The 17,757-nt window shown below is 44.1% G+C and overlaps 1 protein-coding gene across 2 annotated transcripts in view; it reads left to right on the forward strand.

The window, feature by feature from the left end:
• LOC133460986 (cleavage and polyadenylation specificity factor subunit 1-like) overlaps window positions 1–17,757 on the forward strand; it is an 81,533-nt gene that overhangs the window by 47,121 nt on the left and 16,655 nt on the right. For both annotated transcript variants that reach the window (XM_061741713.1, XM_061741714.1), the window contains exons 20-31: window positions 543–718; window positions 4,188–4,327; window positions 4,660–4,822; window positions 5,308–5,517; window positions 5,618–5,707; window positions 7,759–7,896; window positions 7,966–8,118; window positions 11,378–11,494; window positions 12,504–12,594; window positions 12,717–12,801; window positions 14,813–14,954; window positions 15,597–15,749. In XM_061741713.1, coding sequence (XP_061597697.1) covers window positions 543–718; window positions 4,188–4,327; window positions 4,660–4,822; window positions 5,308–5,517; window positions 5,618–5,707; window positions 7,759–7,896; window positions 7,966–8,118; window positions 11,378–11,494; window positions 12,504–12,594; window positions 12,717–12,801; window positions 14,813–14,954; window positions 15,597–15,749 — 1,658 coding nt within the window. The remainder of the gene's footprint in view (window positions 1–542; window positions 719–4,187; window positions 4,328–4,659; window positions 4,823–5,307; window positions 5,518–5,617; window positions 5,708–7,758; window positions 7,897–7,965; window positions 8,119–11,377; window positions 11,495–12,503; window positions 12,595–12,716; window positions 12,802–14,812; window positions 14,955–15,596; window positions 15,750–17,757) is intronic.

Raw genomic sequence — 17,757 nt, forward strand, 5'->3', positions numbered from 1 at the left:
AGGTAGGAATAAAAACCAACATTAGAACTAGGGCTGGGTGATATATCCAGATTTTAATATATATCGATATATTTTCAAACGCGATATGGTACGAGACAATATCGTTTATATCGATTTCTTTTTTTTTTTTATGATTTTGGTATGATTATTACAAACTGAACTGAAAAAGTTATTAAATTTGGTACGTTTATTACAAAATGAACTGAAAAAGTTATTAAATTTGGTACGTTTATTACAAAATGAAATGGACCGGATCTCTGGTTCCACTCCCGTTTCCTCCTCCTAACCCTGACCTTTAACCCCTAACCCTGACCTTTGACCTTTAACCCCAACCTTTGACCCCTGACCTCTGACCTTTAACCCCCAGTGAAGCAGCTGCACTTCGTGCCCGTGGACCTGGGATCTCCCATAGTTCACTGCTCTGCGGTGACCCCTGACCTTTGACCTTTAACCCCCAGTAAAACAGCTGCACTTCGTGCCCGTGGACCTGGGATCTCCCATAGTGCACTGCTCCGTGGTGACCTTTGACCTTTAACCCCCAGTGAAGCAGCTGCACTTCGTGCCTGTGGACCTGGGATCTCCCATAGTGCACTGCTCCGTGGCCGACCCCTACGTGGTCATCATGACGGCCGAGGGCGTCGTCACCATGTTCGCCCTGAAGAGTGACTCGTACCTGAAGACGCACCGGCTGGCGCTGCAGAAACCCCAGATATCTACGGTTAGTAATATATATAATAATAAATATAATATAATAATAATACCTGCAGAAACCCCAGATATCTACGGTGAGTAGAATAATACTACTACTACTACTACTACTAATAATAATAATAATATACCTGAAGACGCACCGGCTGGCGCTGCAGAAACCCCAGATCTCTACGGTGAGTAGAATACTACTACTACTACTACTGCTACTAATAATAATATACCTGGCCCTGCAGAAACCTCAGATATCCACGGTGAGTAATAAATATAATAATATTAATAATACCTGCAGAAACCCCAGATATCCACGGTGAGTAGAATACTACTGCTACTAATAATAATATACCTGGCCCTGCAGAAACCTCGGATATCCACGGTGAGTAATAAATATAATAATAATAATAATATTAATAATACCTGCAGAAACCTCAGATATCCACGGTGAGTAATAATATTATTATTATAATAGTACTATTAAATTGCAAAAATAATGAGGGATATCATGAGGGAAAGCCGCCGCCTCACTCTAAAAAAAAAAATATTCTAGTTATCATTCAGTGGTGTTTGTAAATTCTCATAATACTCCAAAAAGGGAGCCCAAATTTCCCTAAAATTTTGTGAGGAACCTTTAAGGGTGTATCTAATTTTCTCCAGCTTCAAAAAATGCATAATATCTCTAATCCACCTGGTGAAGTTAGGTGGAGCTTGTTCTTTCCAGGAAAGAAGGATGAGACGTCTGGCAATCAAGGAGGAAAAAGCTATAATTACCTGAGCTTTGCCTTTTAAAGGTGTGCGTTTCAGGAGCGAGTCCAAATAGGGCACATACAGGATTGGGGTTGATGACTTTTTGAAATATTGTGGAATAGGTAGGGTTGCAAAAGTTGGAAACTTTCCATGGGAATTAACGGGAATATATAAGACATTTACAGAATTGAAGGTTGGACTTTTTTGGAGGGAGTGGGGCTCCTTTCATTTAACATTTTGAATGGGACTTTTTTTTTTTGGGGGGGGGGGTTGGGGTCATTTTACTTTTTGATTGGGTGGGGGAGTGGGGTGAGTTAGTATTTACTCAACATTCATGTTTTTGTTGTTCATTAAAATAATTGTTCATACAAGAATAAAAACTAAAGTTCTACTCAAATAAATCTGTTGAAATGTCATGTTTTTGTATTATCTTGCATAGATATCTGCTTATGACAAAATAAATATTTACATTAAGTTTGGATATGATACAGTTTGTTTAAATTACCCCCAATTTCCAGTTAATTCCCATAAATTCCCATAAATTCCCAATAATTCCCATAATTCCCATGGAAAGTTTCCAATTTGGAATATTTCCAAAATTTCCCAGCTTAACTTCCCATGGAAAGTTTCCGGAAAGTTTCCGGAAATTTACCGGAAATTTTCCACCCCTTTGCAACCCTAGGAATAGGCGTTAAAAATGTTGGACCAGAATGTGTTAAGTTTGGGGCAGAACATGTGTATATAATCTGCTGGTTGACCTTTACAGCGAGGGCATGAAGGGTCAACAGTAGGGAAGATCTGGGCTAGTCTTGCCTTGGTCAGGTGTGCCCTCAAAACTATTTTAAGTTGTATCACGCTGTGCCTGGCGCAAGGGGAAGAGGTATATACTAGGCCAAGTACTGCCTCCCATCGACCGTCTGTCATTTCCTCACCAAGGTCGTTCTCCCAAAGTCTCTTAACATCCTGCAGAGAATGAGGGGTGATGTCACAAATAGCGTTATAGAGAGCAGAGATTAGAGCCTTGCGGGAAGGGGAAAATGACAGAATATTATCAATTGTGTTGTTTGCTGGAAGATTTGGAAAGGAAGTGATATTTTTCTGAACAAAATGTTTAATTTGTAGGAATCTAAAGAAGTGGGATTTTGGAAGATCAAACAGTTGCGAGAGTTGCGCGAAAGATCCAAACTTGCCATCCACAAACAGATGAGAAATAGACTTAATGCCCTTTGTGGACCAAATACCGAAGGTAGAATCAGAGAGAGAGGGTTGGAAGTTATAATTGTTTTTAATGGGGGAATGCATTGAAGTTGTTTGCAATTTAAAATGTCTTCTGAACTGTGACCAAATTCTGATTGAGTGACAGACCACAGGGTTAGCGCAAAACTGGGTAAGAGTGGGGGGTGATGGGGCACATAGTATGGAACCTAGATCAAGTGAACTATAAGCGTATTCCATTCTCACCCAGACCTCACGCACACACTCCCATCCAGTGCAACATTGCTTTAATATTACATGCCCAATAGTAATAAATAAAGTTAGGTTGGGCTAGGCCAGCAAGCTTTTTAGGTCGTTGGAGAGCACTTCTTTTAATTCTGTGTGGTTTACCGTTCCAAATAAACGATGATATGTTCCTTTCTAATGAGTTAAAGAATGTCTTCTTAATCAAGATCGGGATGTTCTGAAAAAGGTAAAGAAATGTAGGTTGTATAACCATTTTAATCAGATTAATTCGGCCAGCTATGGACAGTGGGAGGTTCATCCATCTAACCATGTCTTTTTTACATTTTCCAAACAAAATACCAAAATTCTTAGTAAAGAGGGACGAAAAAGCAGGAGTGATCTGGACCCCAAAATATTTAAAGCCCTTACTGACAATTTTAAATGAGAAATGTGATTCCGGGATTAGAGTGGCCGCTTGATTGAGAGGGAACATTTCGCTTTTTTCAAAATTGATTTTATAGCCTGAGATTTTTCCGAATTGAGTTAGAATGTTGAGAATGGTAAGAACGGATTTCAATGGGTCTGTAACATATAAAAGAATGTCGTCTGCATATAAAGATATTTTGTTTGTTAGGCCACCTCGCTCTATACCCTGGAAGTCCTTGGATTGCCTAAGAGCAATGGCCAGAGGCTCAATGGCAATGGCGAACAGCAAAGGTGACAGACTGCAGCCCTGGCAAGTGCCTCTGCCAAGGGAGAAATGCTCCATTGCTGTCAATTAGTAATTACTGTGGCTAGAGGATGAGAATAGAGGAGTTTTATCCAAGAAACAAAAGAATCACTGAAACCAAATTTTTTTAAAGTTGCAAATAAATACTGCCATTCCACTCGGTCAAACGCTTTTTCAGCGTCAAGTGATATGACCATTTCAGGGAAGTGGGACGCGGGGGAATAAACAATATTGAAATATTGCAAACTTTTTTGTCATTTTTATTTCATTTTAAATTTTGTAAAAGCTATTTTGATGTTTGTCTTATTTTTATTATTTTTTTTGTGATGTCATGACCGAAAAACAAACTGAGACCGATCCACAAATGCACACACCGATCCACAAATGCACACACCGATCCACAGATGCACAGACCGATCCACAAATGCACAGGCCAAAATTCACAAATGCACAGGCCAAAATTCACAAATTCACAGGCCAAAATTCACAAATGCACTGTTCTAGCTCCATACGCCGGCGCCCCCTGGTGGTCGAACCCGGAGCTGATCCATCTCTCTCTCCTCAGCTCTCCAGGGTGATCACCTTGTGCGCCTACCGGGACGTTAGCGGCATGTTCACCACGGAGAACCGGGTCAGCTGCTGCACCAGAGAAGACTCGCTCAGCCGGAACCCATCGGAGGTGGAGACGGTGATCCAGGAGCTCAGGTGAGGAGTTGGGGCCCGCCCCGGGGCTGAGATGGTACTGTCCCGGTTACACCAGGCTGCTGCTACTACAGCTGATAAAGGGTTGATAGTTGTCTGGTGACATTAATTACACCAGGAACAGTCTGTAAATGACTGTTATTCTATTGATGACATCATTCATGTTCAACAGCAACACCATGGACGACGAGGAGGAGATGCTCTACGGAGACTCCAACGCTAACTAGAGCTTTACTAACACTAACTAGAGCTTTACTAACACTAACTAGAGCTTTATTAACACTAACTAGAGGTTAAGAGGTTAACTAGCACTAACTAGTCTCCGTGTTCAACAGCAACACCATGGACGACGAGGAGGAGATGCTCTACGGAGACTCCAACGCTAACGCTGGACCTGCTAAAGATGAACCTGGTTCTGGTTCCGGGACCGAGGGAAGTCCCGGGAAGACGGAGCCGAGTCACTGGTGTGTGATCTGCAGGGAGAACGGAGTCATGGAGGTGAATAAAGATCTATCTATCTATCTATCTATCTATCTATCTATCTATCTATCTATCTATCTATCTATCTATCTATCTATCTATCTATCTATCTATCTATCTATCTATCTATCTATCTATCTGCTCTACATTACTCTGTTCTATGCTCTCGTCCTCACACGGGGCACCATGTATGTTTTGCTCAAAGGGCTGGTTCAGTTATGATATCCTGATTTAAGGTTCTGCGTTAAACCAACGTAGAACCGCAAGAATATCTTTCTTTCTTCCTTCCATAAATCAGTTTTACACAAAAACATCATCAACAGGAATTTATCATTTTTATCGTGAGATACAAATTCTTACCGTGGGGAATTTTTTTGACGGTTTATCGTGAACGGTAAAATATCACTCATTCCTGCCTCTCGTTTCCAGGTGTACCAGCTGACATGTCTCTCCTCTCTGATTGGTCAGATCTACGTCTCTCATATCTGTCCTCTCATCTCCAGGTGTACCAGCTGCCAGACTGGCGCCTGGTGTTCCTGGTGAAGAACTTCCCGGTGGGCCAGAGGGTTCTGGTGGACTCGTCGTCGGGCCAGTCGGCCTCCCAGGGCGGGGACTCTAAGAAGGAGGAGCTGACCCGGCAGGGAGAGATCCCTCTGGTGAAGGAGGTGGTTCTGGTGTCGCTGGGACACAACCGGACCCGCCCCTACCTGCTGGTGAGTTCCTGCTGCCGGGAACCGGCCCGGGAACCGAGAACCTGGAACCTGCTCAGGAACCAGGAACCTGCTCAGGAACTGAACCTTGTCTCGTCTCCAGGTCCACGTGGAGCACGAACTCCTGATCTACGAAGCTTTCACCTACGACCAGCAGCAGCCGCAGAACAACCTGAAAGTCCGATTCAAGAAGGTAGGAACTACGAGGGAGACCCCCGTTACACCTCCAGGTGTTTAACAGGAGTCTCCTTGTTCCTAAATCAACATACATAAATTAACAATTTAGGAAAGACACAAAGACTGTTAGAAATTATTTTTCAGGCCTTCTGCGCAGAAGGGAAGCAAAGTCGGAGCCCTGCAGAGCAACATGGCTCTCTGGCTCTCGACGAAATGCTTGTTTGCTCCTCCTTTGCATCACGCTTTTATTTGAAAATGGGAAACAGGAAATGACCATATACGGACTGTCAGTGTATAGATAATGGACAATGGACGAAAACAGATGGTCACACATGTGACTTTTCAGTTAAAGAGGCTTGGTATTGTGAGGGACCAAGCAGTAAGACGGCAAAACACCAGGTGTGTAAAGTAAAGGCTTGGAGTTTATTTTACAAAATAACTTTAACTAACAAAATAAACCTCCAAAGTACAAACATAGGAAACCAACTTCTGAAAAATAGGATCCTTTAAACCAAAATGAGGTCAACAGAAAAAAAGAGTAACTTAGAATGAACTCAACATAACTGACCTGCCATTAGACACAAAGGGGGGGTTTATATACAGACAGGCTAGACTACAAAGACACAAAAGGGGGGCAGGAATAAACAATTAACGCCATACCATAAATTAACACTAATAACAATAAAGATTGAAATAACTAAATTATTTTCAACTAAAATTATTGTTATTTAACAAAACCAAAACAAACCAAAAAGTCAAATAGAATAAATTAATCTGGATCATTGCTGGTAGAGTCCCCCCTCTGGCACACTCAGTTGGCTTCTTCCACTTCCTGCTCCAGGATAAAAGGCCAACTCAAGCAGCGTCGCCCCCTTTTGCCAGGGGAGGACTCTCCAGATCCATGTCAGGAACAAAAAGTAAAAGCACTCAAATTAGAAACTAACTGTCAAATAATAAAATGTGTGCCATGTGAAAACAAAAGACTATGTGTACTGTCATTACTTGAAATGTTTGCATGTTAATAGTGAAACACAAACAAAACTACAAAGAAAATGACAACCATTTTGGTGTGGTGCGACCTCCACAGTATGAAGAAACAAACAGACATCTTTAAAAGCAGCGGGTCACATAGGGTCGATGGTAGGGCTGCACGATTAATCGTTAAAAAAATCGCGATCTCGATTCATGCTTGAACGCAATCTCATTTCCAAATGACGACAATTTTTTTTTTTTTTTTTTTTTTTAAAGATGGCTGCATAAAAAAGGACTAGGCCTATGTTCTAGGTTGTTGTAGTCCTGTCATGGTCAACTATCATGTTGTGATGTTTGTTATATTTTGTTAATGATTGTGGATTACATTTGGAGAAACATCTACCTTTGCTCATCACCTGACACATATTGCACATAAATATTGTTAAAATTGTTATTGTTAAAATTATTTAAAGACAAGAGAGATGTTTATTGTTTTTATGTTCAATGTCAGCTGTTACAGCAAAAAGCAGCCAGAGGAATAATGTGTTGCCTCAGAACTACAGGATCTGTTACAAGTCCCCTTTCTGAAAGGGTGTTCAACTCAGGGAGGAACAAATATTGTTCAATTGTTATTATTGTTTAAATTATTCAAAGGTTTGTGTAAAGAAGACAAGAGATGTTTATTGTTATTATATTTTTGTTCAGCTGTTGCAAAGTTAAAGTAATAAGTGCAATACATTTTATATTGGAAAAAAATCGTGAGAGAATCGTGATCTCAATTCTAAGCAAAAAAATCGTGATTCTCATTTTGTCCAGAATCGTGCAGCCCTAGTCGTTGGGGCCCCTTCCTGAAAACAGGAAGTCTTGGACAGATGTGTCCAACTGTTAACAGAGCAGACGACCCCCCCGAGTACCCCCAGGGAGTGGCCTGTCCTGTGACTTCTGTTAACAGTGATGAGGATGTGAAAAACCCAGCAGTCACTTCTCTGAGCTGACCTAATTAAACCTAATTAAGCCTATTCTGATAGTTTCATTGTTTCATAAGGACAAATTAGTCGAAAAGGTTGATAAACCTTACACTCCTCCTCCCCTCAGGTTCCCCACAACATCAACTTCAGGGAGAAGAAGACGAAGCTGAAGAAGGACAAGAAGGGCGATGGCGGCGAGGACTCGGGGGTCAGAGGTCGCATCGCCAGGTTCCGCTACTTCGAGGACATTTCTGGCTACTCGGGGGTAAGACCCGTCTCTGAAGGTTGTATCTCTGTCCCAGCACCGTGCTCACCGCTTCTCCTCGTCCTCCAGGTCTTCATCTGCGGCCCGTCGCCACACTGGATGCTAATCACCTCCCGCGGCGCCATGAGGCTCCACCCCATGACCATCGACGGCCCCATCGAGTCCTTCTCCCCCTTCCACAACATCAACTGCCCCAAGGGCTTCCTCTACTTCAATAAACAGGTATTAAAATAATACTAAACCTAAATCTGCCCCAAGGGTTTCCTCTACTTCAATAAACACGTATTAAAATACCGTATTGGCCCGAATATAAGACGACCCTGATTGTAAGACGACCCCCTTTTTCAAGACTCAAATTTGAAAAAAGACTTTTTAAACACCAAATTAAATTTTTATACAGAAAATAATTACAGAACATCTTAAACAAATGATTATAACAATATATTCAAGAGAAAAAGCATGTTATTTTGCCTCATTCAAATCATGATCTTGAAGTTTGCATCATAACGTCTTCGACCCACTTTTCTCCAGATTGTCGCTACATTTCTCCTTTTCTGTTATCTCTTCAGTTATTTTCTTCTCTTTTCTTTCTTACCGCTATTTTTTATTTTTCTTATTCATGCTACTGCTATTTTTATTTTTCTTCTTGGTGACAGGGGTTCACTTTGGCCTGGGGAGTAAATTTCAGCATTCGCTTTAAAGATATCTGGCTCCATCTAGCGGTGTCAATGGGTATAACGTCTAGACTCCGAATGTAAGACGACCCTCACTTTTTCAGTCTTATTTCAATGCAAAAAACACTGTCTTATATTCGGGACAATACGGTAATACTAAACCTAAATCTGCCCCAAGGGCTTCCTCTACTTCAACAAGCAGGTAATAAAATCTGCCCCAAGGGCTTCCTCTACTTCAATAAACAGGTATTAAAATCTGCCCTTCTTCTGATATGAATGTTTCATGTACCGTAATACCGGTGAGTTTGTACAGTAGCTACACAACGTTGGGAACGTAGCGCCGCTGGACACTGTTTGTGAGGGGACTGTTTAGCAGCAGTGATGCTCCGATTGTTCAGTAATGGCAAAAAAACACTTTCGGTGTTCGGCGGAACAAGTGAGAAAAAAAAAACAACAATTAATAACGGCGTTGTAAAATAAGGAAATAGACTGGCCGCACTAACCCCATAAGAATTTTATCAACATTCACCAGGAGGTGGAACCAAAACAACAGAATGCTGGAAATTAAAACATGTTCAGTTTTTTATGTTCAATAAATATTTTCTACCTTGTAATTTTGTAAAAGATCAGTCAGACACTTAAAGTCTTTAAGTGTTGTCTAACTGATTCTCTCACTTCATTAGAATCAGAAGTGCCGGCCATGCAAACCTGTATTTATACTAATGTGGACATTAATGTTTTTCTACAATATTTCCTCCTCATGACAGTAAAATAGAACATTCTAAGCCAATTTACTGCAGCAATTCCTTTCCAAATCGTTAGAAAATGTGGTTAAAGGGAAAGTTCGGTTTTTTACAACCTGGACCTTATTTCTGGCATTTTTTATGGTCGTATACTCACCCAGGCAAGTTTGGTGTCATTTGGAGTCCTTCGGAAGATATTAGGGTTTTTTGCGAGCCCCTTCTCCATATAACGGTAGTGAACGGGGCACAGCGGGACACAGACGATGGTTTCCTCTACTTCAACAGCAGGTATTCTGGGCGTCTACACGCCGTTAGGAACTTAAATCTGCAGGTTACGTCCAGCTGCAGAACTTCAGAGATCATTAAATCGTCCTGGGAGACTTTGGGTTGGGGTTGGGTGGACCCCAGAAGAATGAATGTGGTTCCTGAGTGGTTCCTGTTCTCCCCCCCAGGGGGAGCTGAGGATCAGTATCCCCCCCCCCCCCCCCCCCCCCCACCTGGTTCTGGGTTCTGAGAACCGAGAACCTTCGCCCAGAGTGCAGACAGTTCTGGGAGGGAGATCCTCAGGTGTTTGTGAGAGAGGGGGAGGGTTGAGTTGGGTGCAGAGCGTCATGTTTACATTCCTCCAGGGAGATTGTGACGAAGAGGCCTGCCAAGCCGCTCCATCAAGGCCAAATCAAATCAACAATTTGCAGGCAGCTCAGTAATTTTCCGTCTGCCTTTTCAGTCTTCTGATTCCTCAATAAACTCCGATCAGATGAATTTGTGATCAATCAATTCCGGCCAAGCTGAGCTCCCAGCTTCTCCATGTTGTTATCCATCTTGTTGATGAGCTCAAAGACCCCCGCCAGCCTGCGGTTCAGCTCGAGAATCGCATCCAGCTTACGGGCCTGCTCCCCCAGCGTAAAAGTCAGAGCGCTGATCGCTTTGCTTGATCCATCCGCCACGTCCGGCAGCCTGGAAAAGTGACTAAAGGAGGCCGCCGACGACTTACGCGTTTGTCGATAAATCAGGAAACCCCCACCTCCGATCAAGGAGATAATCAGGAGAAATCCTGCGATCATAAATCTGTTTCTGGTTAGGGTTCTGGTTTCTGATTGGTTTGTTCTCCCCCACCACCAGGGGGAGCTGAGGATCTCTGTCCTCCCCTCTACCTGGTTAGGGTTAGGGTTCTGGTTAGGAATGTTTGATATTTTACCGTTCATGATAAACCGTCAAAAAAATTCCCCACGTTAAGAATTTGTATCTCACGGTAAAAACTATAAATTGAGGAAATGAGCCTGAAAGAAAGAAAGAAAGAAAGAAAGAAAGAAAGAAAGAAAGAAAGAAAGAAAGAAAGAAAGAAAGAAAGAAAGAAAGAAAGAAAGAAAGAAAGAAAGAAAGAAAGAAAGAAAGAAAGAAAGATAAATATTCCCGTTGATGACACTTTTTGTATTGGTTTTTTTTTTTTATCGTTATTGGGATAAATCTCAGAAATTATTGTGATAAATATTTTGTCCATACCGCCCATCCCTAGTTCTGGTTTCTGATTGGTTCCTTCTCTCCCCCACCACCAGGGGGAGCTGAGGATCTCTGTCCTCCCCCCTACCTGGTTGTGGTTTCTGTTTAATTGCACTATTGATTTTTAATGATTTAATGACAAGATAGTAAAGAGAAAAACGGACAACTTGTAATAGGAACATGCACTTTTTATTTTATTTAGTTTGTTTATGAATAATTAAATGTTAAATGATAATTTTTAAATATAGTTGTGATTTTGATCATTTTGAAAATAAGAAAAAAAAGACTGATTATCCTCCTGGCTGGCTCGCCAATTTCTACAGCTAATTCAAGTCTGCTATGTTTCTGATTGGTTCCTCCTCCCCCCACCACCAGGGGGAGCTGAGGATCTCTGTCCTCCCCACCTACCTGGGTTAGGGTTCTGGTTCTGGTTTCTGATTGGTTTCTTCTCTCACCACCAGGGGGAGCTGAGGATCTCTGTCCTCCCCACCTACCTGGTTGGGGTTGGGGTTAGGGTTAGGGTTCTGGTTCTGGTTTCTGATTGGTTTCTTCTCTCACCACTAGGGGGAGCTGAGGATCTCCGTCCTCCCCACCTACCTGTCCTACGACGCCCCCTGGCCCGTCAGGAAGATCCCGCTCCGCTGCACCGTCCACTACGTCTCCTACCACGTGGAGTCCAAGGTGAGTTACTCCTCCAACCACGGAGCAGAACGAGGCTCGTCCAGGAGACGCTGGAACAGTTTATTTATGTGAACAGTTTCTTTCTGTGAACAGTTTCTTTCTGTGAACAGTTTCTTTTATTTAAACAGTTTGTTCACAGAAAGAAACTGTTCACATAAATAGTTTCTTTTATTTAAACAGTTTATTTTCTGTGAACAGTTTCTTTTATTTAAACAGTTTCTTTATGTGAACAGTTTATTTTACGTGAACACGGCAGAGTTAGGGCTGGGGGTCGATTCAAATGTCAAGAATCGATTCCAATTCTTAAGATTCAGAATCGATTATCACGATTCGATTAGATCCGATATTGATTTGGGTTAGTGTTAATAAAACTGTTTTTTGAGCTGTTGCATGAATGATATGACTGTAGTTCTGCAACATATTAATACTAGTTTTATATTGAGATTCAACAGCAAGTATTGCAGCTAATGATGCTGTAAGGACCAATCAGCTCCCAGAATGCTGATAGAACTGTATATATAAATATAATAATATAATAATATATATATATATATATAACTATAACTGCTTTCAGAAACATTGTGGTAGGAATTACCAAACAGATCCAGGGAGGAAACAGAGGACGAAAGAAAAATCGCTTTTATTTTTTCCCCATTTATGAGAATTTGGTTTTTAACATTTATACAAATGTAACCCCAAGACAGAATATAAAGCAAAGAAATATAGACAATTTATGCAATTATAACTGAAAACTTTAATGTTTTCATACCTTTAAACATATTTAATGGCAAAAACATGGCACCAGTTATTCTCGTGTCCAACAAAATATTCCTTTTTTGGGGATAAACAAAAAAAAATAACCAAAAGTTGTAATGATGAAAAAAAAACTTTTTTTTTTTTTTTTTTTTTTTTTTTAAATCGATCTTTAGACATGTGAATCGATTTTTAGGAATTAATATGAGAATCGATCTTTTCAACACAGAGTTTACGGTTTAATGTTTGATTCCAGGTTTACGCCGTCTGCACCAGCGTGAAGGAGCCGTGCACCCGTATCCCCCGCATGACGGGAGAGGAGAAGGAGTTCGAGACCATCGAGAGAGGTCAATATTAGTATTTAATTAATATAATTATATTATTATTATTATTATTATATAATTAATATTATATAAAACTCTCCCACTCTGTTAAAAACGTCCTGTTTCATCTTGATATTTTCCTGCAGACGATCGTTACATCAACCCTCAGCAGGAGAAGTTCTCCATCCAGCTCATCTCCCCGGTGAGCTGGGAGGCCATTCCTAACGCCCGGTAAGACCCTCACCCTCTCATTCTGAGCCTCACCCTCTCATTCTGAGTTCCTAACGCCCGGTAAGAGATTCACCCTCTCATTCTGACCCTCACCCTCTCATTCCTAACGCCCGGTAAGAGATTCACCCTCTCATTCTGACCCTCACCCTCTCATTCTAACGCCCGGTAAGAGATTCACCCTCTCATTCTGACCCTCACCCTCTCATTCTAACGCCCGGTAAGAGATTCACCCTCTCATTCTGACCCTCACCCTCTCATTCTGAGTTCCTAACGCCCAGTAAGAGATTCACCCTCTCATTCTGACCCTCACCCTCTCATTCTGAGTTCCTAACGCTCGGTAAGACCCTCACCCTCTCATTCTGAGTTCCCTCACCCTCTCATTCTGAGTTCCTAACGCTCGGTAAGACCCTCACCCTCTCATTCTGAGTGATTGTGTCGTAACCTGAGGTTCTGGTTCTCTGTTTTGGGAGAAATCTCTGGTTCGAGAGCGGTCGGCTGTGCAAAAATGAATCAGACACACACTCGCTTTTGCTATAATTAATACATTTATTAAAAGCAGTGCAAACAAAAGACTCACACACAACTGCCCTTTGCTAGGATAACTCTGTGTCAAGTTATCCTAGCAAATGACAGAGCAACATACAATCACAAGGGGCTAGGCCTGAACTCTCACCTTAACACAGAGGGACTGGGAGAGCCGGAACAGTCCAGATACAGAGCAGCTATTAAAACCCTGGCTGGGCGTTGTGCACTCTGACTAGTGCTGGGCGGTATACCGGTTCATACCGGTTCATACCGAATACCGGTGTTTAATTTTTCTTATGATATGAATTTTTCATATACCGTAATACCGGTGAGTTTGTACAGTAGCTACACAACGTTGGGAACGCCGCGCGGTGGAACGTAGCGCCGCTGGACAGTGTTTCCCCTCCCACTGCATGGGCCTGGCGGGGCCGCCAGGCCAACGAGACCCCCCGCCAGGCCTAAAGAAAAAAAAAATCAATGATCATTTACGTTCATGAGCCTCTGCAGCTGTTCTGCAACGGGAGTCAACCTGCTTCGTTGCCTAGTAAAGCCTGAATTATGGTTCGGCGTTAAATCGACGTAGATCCTACGGCGTAGGGTACGCAGCGACGTGCACCATACGGCCGCTGGCTGCGTACCCTACGCCGTAGGATCTGCGTTGGTGTAACGCGGAACCATAAATCAGCCTTAAAGATGCGAGTACCGCTGCTGAGAGCGCGGGCGTATTATTATACATTATGGGATGTATAGAGTTTGTAGCTAGCCAACTTTGGCGCCGGCCAAAAAAAGAAAAAATATGGCGGGCGACAGACAACATGATATAAAGAAATGTTTCTGCAGGTCCGTGTGTTTGTGTTTGTGATGCTGCAGGGAAGCATGAAGGAAAACACAGCCCGACCACACCATGCGTCTGCGGGGTCCTAGTGCCGGCATACGTGAGGCCATGCAAACCTGTGTTTATACTAGTGTGGACATTAATGTTTTTCTACAATATTTCCTCCTCATGACAGTAAAATAGGCCATTCTAAGCCAATTTACTGCAGCAATTCCTTTCCAAATCATTAGAAAATGTGGTTAACACCCAGTTGTGCATGAAAAAAAAAATACAGTGATATACCGTGAAACCGATATAATTTTGAAAAATACTGTGATATAAATTTTTGGTCATACCGCCCAGCACTAACTCCGACCCACAGCAGACTCTCAATCCGGACTTCCGGCTCTCTGTCTTTTATACCTTTCTCGCGGAAGGGGTTGCCCCTTCAATCCCCCCCTGGCCCACACGGGACTGAGCTTCCCGTGTGAACCAAGCGCCTCTCTCACGGTTACAATCAACAACAGGTGCATAGCTGATATGACGGACATTTCAGGACACAAAACTTATTTTTTCTTCCTTCATTCCCTAACCCGGTTGTGGTTCTGTTCCCTAACCCTAACCCGGTTCTGTGTTCCCTAGCACTAACCCTAACCCGGTTGTGTTCCCTAGCATGGACCTGGAGGAGTGGGAACACGTCACCTGCATGAAGACGGTGGCTCTGCGGAGCCAGGAGACGGTGTCGGGCCTGAAGGGCTACATCGCTGCAGGAACCTGCGTCATGCAGGGGGAGGAGGTCACCTGCAGGGGGAGGGTGAGTCAGAACCAGAACCAGGACGAACATACGAAAAAACGCACGCACGCAAAACGCACGCACGGAAAAACGCACGAACACACGCAAGACGCACGCAAAAACGCACGAAAAAACGCAGGCAAGACGCACGCAAAACGCACCAACGCACGAAAAAACGCACGCAAAACGCACGCACCCAAGACACACGCACGCAAGACACGCACGCAAGAACGCACGAAATATAAAATATATTTCGTGTATATTTCGTGAATTTGTATAGGCTATATATATATATATATATATATATATATATATATATATATATATATATACTTAAATAAATAAATAAATAAGATTAAATAAGATAAACCTTTAATAGTCCCACAGAGGGGAAATTTGCAGAAAAATGATTTAGTCTTTGGTAACCCGGGGTTTCCAGTGAGTTTCTGGGCTCATTCAATCTTACTGGTCCAGACTCCAACACACAAACCTGGTCACATCCTGGACCTGGTTCTGTCTGGATTGATCTAATAATTGATGGGGGTCACGTTCTGGTCTCTGGAAACTTCCTGGAGAAACTTGTGTGGTAATAAAGTTATATCTGACCTGGGGAACCAGTTTGAACCCGTTTGAACCGGTTTGAACCAGCTTTCTTGTGTCCAGATCCTGCTCCTGGACGTGATCGAGGTGGTTCCAGAACCGGGTCAACCCCTCACCAAGAACAAGTTCAAGATTCTGTACGAGAAGGAGCAGAAAGGACCGGTGACGGCGCTGTGTCACTGCCACGGATACCTGGTGTCGGCCATCGGCCAGAAGGTGTGTAGCTGCTAACCGCTAACCGCTAACCCTGACCCTGACCCTACACACTCACCTGCATGTTTACCTGGTGTCGGCCATCGGACAGAAGGTAACGCTGCTAACGCTAACCGCTAACGCTAACCGCTAACCCTGACCCCAACCCTACACACTCACCTGCATGTTTACCTGGTGTCGGCCATCGGACAGAAGGTAACGCTGCTAACGCTAACCGCTAACCCTAACCCCAACCCTACACACTCACCTGCATGTTTACCTGGTGTCGGCCATCGGACAGAAGGTAACGCTGCTAACGCTAACCGCTAACCCTGACCCCAACCCTACACACTCACCTGCATGTTTACCTGGTGTTGGCCACCGGCCAGAAGGTAACGCTGCTAACGCTAACCGCTAACGCTAACCGCTAACCCTGACCCCAACCCTACACACTCACCTGCATGTTTACCTGGTGTCGGCCATCGGACAGAAGGTGTGTAGCTGCTAACGCTAACCGCTAACCCTGACCCTACACACTCACCTGCATGTTTACCTGGTGTCGGCCATCGGACAGAAGGTAACGCTGCTAACCGCTAACCGCTAACCCTGACCCTACACACTCACCTGCATGTTTACCTGGTGTCGGCCATCGGACAGAAGGTAACGCTGCTAACGCTAACCGCTAACCCTGACCCCAACCCTACACACTCACCTGCATGTTTACCTGGTGTCGGCCATCGGACAGAAGGTAACGCTGCTAACGCTAACCGCTAACCCTGACCCCAACCCTACACACTCACCTGCATGTTTACCTGGTGTCGGCCATCGGACAGAAGGTAACGCTGCTAACCGCTAACCCTGACCCCAACCCTACACACTCACCTGCATGTTTACCTGGTGTCGGCCATCGGACAGAAGGTCTGTAGCTGCTAACCGCTAACCCTAACCCCAACCCTACACACTCACCTGCATGTTTACCTGGTGTCGGCCATCGGACAGAAGGTGTGTAGCTGCTAACCGCTAACCGCTAACCCTGACCCCAACCCTACACACTCACCTGCATGTTTACCTGGTGTCGGCCATCGGACAGAAGGTAACGCTGCTAACGCTAACCGCTAACCCTAACCCCAACCCTACACACTCACCTGCATGTTTACCTGGTGTCGGCCATCGGACAGAAGGTAACGCTGCTAACGCTAACCGCTAACCCTGACCCCAACCCTACACACTCACCTGCATGTTTACCTGGTGTCGGCCATCGGACAGAAGGTAACGCTGCTAACGCTAACCGCTAACCCTGACCCCAACCCTACACACTCGCCTGCATGTTTACCTGGTGTTGGCCACCGGCCAGAAGGTAACGCTGCTAACGCTAACCGCTAACGCTAACCGCTAACCCTGACCCCAACCCTACACACTCACCTGCATGTTTACCTGGTGTCGGCCATCGGCCAGAAGGTGTGTAGCTGCTAACCGCTAACCGCTAACCCTGACCCCAACCCTACACACTCACCTGCATGTTTACCTGGTGTCGGCCATCGGACAGAAGGTGTGTAGCTGCTAACGCTAACCGCTAACCCTGACCCTACACACTCACCTGCATGTTTACCTGGTGTCGGCCATCGGACAGAAGGTAACGCTGCTAACCGCTAACCGCTAACCCTGACCCTACACACTCACCTGCATGTTTACCTGGTGTCGGCCATCGGACAGAAGGTAACGCTGCTAACGCTAACCGCTAACCCTGACCCCAACCCTACACACTCACCTGCATGTTTACCTGGTGTCGGCCATCGGACAGAAGGTAACGCTGCTAACCGCTAACCCTGACCCCAACCCTACACACTCACCTGCATGTTTACCTGGTGTCGGCCATCGGACAGAAGGTAACGCTGCTAACGCTAACCGCTAACCCTGACCCCAACCCTACACACTCACCTGCATGTTTACCTGGTGTCGGCCATCGGACAGAAGGTAACGCTGCTAACCGCTAACCCTGACCCTACACACTCACCTGCATGTTTACCTGGTG

Source organism: Cololabis saira, chromosome 15, assembly GCF_033807715.1.
Source record: "Cololabis saira isolate AMF1-May2022 chromosome 15, fColSai1.1, whole genome shotgun sequence".
Lineage (NCBI taxonomy): Eukaryota > Metazoa > Chordata > Actinopteri > Beloniformes > Belonidae > Cololabis > Cololabis saira.